The sequence below is a fragment of the Dasypus novemcinctus genome, chromosome 11 (genome assembly GCF_030445035.2).
Source record: "Dasypus novemcinctus isolate mDasNov1 chromosome 11, mDasNov1.1.hap2, whole genome shotgun sequence".
Lineage (NCBI taxonomy): Eukaryota > Metazoa > Chordata > Mammalia > Cingulata > Dasypodidae > Dasypus > Dasypus novemcinctus.
In genome coordinates this window covers 2,981,327-2,984,802 of record NC_080683.1, presented here as the reverse complement: position 1 = coordinate 2,984,802, position 3,476 = coordinate 2,981,327, and the positions used below count along the sequence as shown (strand labels likewise).

At 56.4% G+C, this 3,476-nt stretch overlaps 1 protein-coding gene across 1 annotated transcript; it reads right to left on the bottom strand.

The window, feature by feature from the left end:
• Positions 1-1,213: 1,213 nt before the first annotated feature.
• Positions 1,214-2,961, bottom strand: AIF1 (allograft inflammatory factor 1). The gene is made up of 6 exons (XM_004467873.5): positions 2,821-2,961; positions 2,583-2,644; positions 2,417-2,483; positions 2,040-2,081; positions 1,710-1,872; positions 1,214-1,414 (listed from the first exon to the last, which is right to left on the bottom strand). Exons 1-6 carry the CDS (start codon positions 2,843-2,845, stop codon positions 1,330-1,332), a joined length of 444 nt encoding a protein of 147 aa, XP_004467930.1. The 5' UTR covers positions 2,846-2,961; the 3' UTR covers positions 1,214-1,329.
• Between the last annotated feature and the right edge of the window lie 515 nt (positions 2,962-3,476).

Here is a 3,476-nt window from a genome sequence, read left to right as displayed (position 1 = left end):
GTGATTATGTCCAAAACTGATCTCCAGTCCACCAAAACCTACTCTACCCACATTCTTCACCACCTCAGCTAATGGCAATTTAGAAAATCTAGTTAAACCCCAAATCATTGGCTCCAGATTGACTCCATTATCTCATTGTCCACTTTCAGAAAGCCTATCTTGAAAAAAAATCTCCAGAATTTGACCTCTTTCCTTTACTTCCACGGCTTCCATCTTGATGAGCCACCCTCATCTCTCAGCAAAACTTCCTAACTAGCGTCCCTGAGTTTGCCCCTGCTCCTGCAATCTCTTCTCTCACAGCAGCCAGAGTGGGCCTTTTCTCAAAAAAGGCCTCAAAGGACTTCTCTGTTCAAGTCCTGCAATGGCCCCCACTTCTCTCAAAATAAAAGCCAAAGTCCTTACTGTGGCCAACACAACCTGGATGACCTGGCCCCCTCTTGTATCTCTGACTTTATTTTGCTAGAGTTAACTCATCTGGACTTTCAGAGGAAAAGTTCAGGAAGTGTCTCACTGAAGGCCCTGGAGCTACCTGTTTAGCCTTTACTGCCACCTGGGGCTGCCCTCCATATCCTCCTAGTAAAAACCTTTCCCCTTCATTACCTAGATTCAGTTTCTATAGCACAGGCACACACATTTATCCCCTAAACAACCTCAGTGACTCAACTTTTTTTTTGTTTTTTTAGGAGGTACCAGGGATTGAACCCAGGACCTCGTACATGGGACGCAGGTGACATCCGCTCCTCTCAACTCTTAACTATCAGGCCTTACAGTGGTGCGATTCCTTTAATCTACCCATTAAGACCAATTCTTTCATGGGTCCGGCCAGTCAAGTTAGAAACATTGCCGAGGGCTTATGCTGTAGCAGGCACCGCAGTGTCGGTCACGTCATCCCCATTTCTGAAGGAAAGACTCAATGGGCTGAATAATTTGCCAAGTCACAAGACTAACAGTCGTGTAAAATGCTGGCTCAGGTAGTCTTTGCTTTTTGTGAATGTGCCCACGGGCCCGTGTGATACATCTCTGTACGTGTCTTCTCTTCCCACCTAAATTCCTTAAGGTCAAGGCTGTCTTACACATCTGGAGTTCTCCTCAGCACATAAAACCACCTGCATGTAGAAGGCACACTGGAATTGTTGATGGCATGCTCAAATGAGCAAATCCTTCCTTCCTCCCCCAACCCAGGGAGAAATCCCCCAGAGACCAGCCGACTGGATCCAGAGGAGGGGAGGATGATTTATTTAATTTACAGTTTCACTCTGGCTCACAGTTTTAACTTCTTCCATGTTGGGGCCATTAAAAGCTCCTTCAGTCCCACCTCACTCCCCCAAATCAGGGCAACTCGGAGATCGCTCTCTTGGCTGGGGGACCCGTTAGCTTTTCCTGTTCTCTGGCTTTCTCCTCATACATCAGGATCCTGGGTGGGGCGGGGTGGGAAAACACACAGGGATTAGGGAGCACTCTTCTCAGAGACTGAATCTGAGATTCCTGCTAAAGACCAGAAAGAGGGGTGGGGGTGGTGAAGATGGGAGTTGGAGGAGGAAGGGCCGGGTGGGAGTCTGGGGACTGAACGGTGGATGGGACCGGGAGTAGGACCTGGGAAGGGCCGCCCAGCGAGTGGGAAAACGGACTGTGAGGAACGCGAAGGCGGCACCTGGGGACCTGGGGACAGAGGCCGCGCGGCCTGGGGGAGGCTGGCACCCGACCCTCACATCTTAAGGATGGCCGATCTCTTGCCCAGCATCATCCTGAGGAAGTCGGGGTAGCTGAATGTCTCCCCAGGGCCTCCGGACACCTCCCGGATCAGTTTCATTAGCTCCAGGTGGGTCTTGGGAGCCCCGAGCTTCTCCAGCATTCGCTTCAGGGACATGATATCTGGAGGCAGACGGTGGAGGAAGTGGGGGGGAGCTGCACAGGTGGGTGCGCTCACACCCTCCACACCCACCTCCACTCTCCCGCTCCCCTCCTTTCCACTCAGGTGGAACAGGAAAGGAGCCCCTTCCCCATCTGCCCACTCCGCCCCCAAATCACGCTTCTCTCACCGATATCTCCGTTGCCGTTGAGGTCAAACTCCATGTATTTCTCTGGGTTGGGGGGGCAGGGAGAGATGGGTCAGCCTTGGCTGCAGGGTCACAGGCCCCGGGCGGCGGCTGGCAAGTGGGGATGGCCTCGGTGGCGGTACTGGGTGGGCAGAAGGGGTGGGAGGAGGGGCAGGCCGCAGGGGAAGTGGGGCTGATAAGGTTTAGGGAACTCGAGGGGGGCCGAGTGGGTCAGGTCCGGGAGGGGACTGCAGCCGGGGCTGGGGGCTGCACGGAGACAGGCTTCTCCCTCCCCACACGAAAACACAGTTGGTGCCCCCCACTCTGTTCTTGTGGAAATCCGAACTCCCCCGCTCCCGCTCCCAGCAGCTTCCCCTCACTCTTGAAGGCTTCCAGTTTGGAGGGCAGCTCCTCGTCACTGCTATATTTGGGGTCGTCCAGGAATTGCTGCGGCATGGGGGGGGGGCGGGTAGCATAAGAGCCTGGTGGGCCTCCCAGCCCCGGCGCCCTCCCCTCAGGCGCTGCCCCCTCCTCTCTCCCTTCTACCTTGTTGACTTCATCAAGGCGCTCCTCCTGCTGGGCCTTCAGCAGGCCGAAAGCTTTCCCCCCTGAGCGGGCAGAGAGGTCCGTCCGTCGCCATCCCCTCCTCTCTCCGCCCCTGTGCCCAGCCCAGGACATCCACAGTTCTGCCTTCTAGGCCAGCTACGGGCGCCCCTCGGCTCCAGCCCAGGGGCGCCCACCTCCTGCCGCCTGCTGCTGCGCCCACCTCGGCCCTCTTCCCTACCCTGTAAGTCCCTGGCTCGGCTCATGGTCCGGCAGGTGCCGATGGCGGACGCAGACGGGACGCTGGCCCTCTGTCCTGGCGGCTCTCCTCCCCACTGGCGGCCTCCGAGGCCTCCTCCCAGACTTCCCCTTCCCCCACTCCTCCCAGGTCGCACTTCCCCACTGGCTTCTGCTGACACTAGCACCCCAGGAGGAAGGGGGAGTGGGTGTAGAATCAAGATGAGACGCTAACATCCTCCCCGATTCCTCTTCTGAGAGCCCCTGTGGGTGCGCAAGAACTGTTCTGATAACCCGCTGGAGTCGGGGGTAAGGAGCTCCCAGCTTCTGGAGGCATGTGTTTTCAGGAACAAGTGGCTTCAAACAGATTCCACGGTTCTGGTACCTAGAAGGCCCTTCATTTTGTTGGGTCTCTGAGTCTGGGCGTGCAGGTTTGGACAGGGAGCTGAGGCAGGGCTGGCTAAACTTTTCTATCCCTGTGGACTGGAGAAGAATCTGAAGTCTCCTGGGAGCTCCGGGCGCCTGGCAAGATGGGTGCAGGGTCTGGAAAGGGAGAGGAGGCTCGCTCCCAGCCCAGCAGCTCCAGAGAGGACCTTGGAACGTGGAGATGTCTAAGAAAGGCGTTCTAATTTGTACGCTGTGGGATGTGCAACGGAACTC

Coding starts and splice junctions, on each gene's coding strand:
- AIF1 (XM_004467873.5), bottom strand. CDS start 2,845: ATGAGCCGAGCCAGGGACTTACAGG. Junction 2,484..2,582: donor GCCTTGATGAAGTCAACAAG/GTAGAAGGGAGA, acceptor CCCATGCCGCAG/CAATTCCTGGACGACCCCAA. Junction 1,873..2,039: donor CAACGGCAACGGAGATATCG/GTGAGAGAAGCG, acceptor GTCTGCCTCCAG/ATATCATGTCCCTGAAGCGA.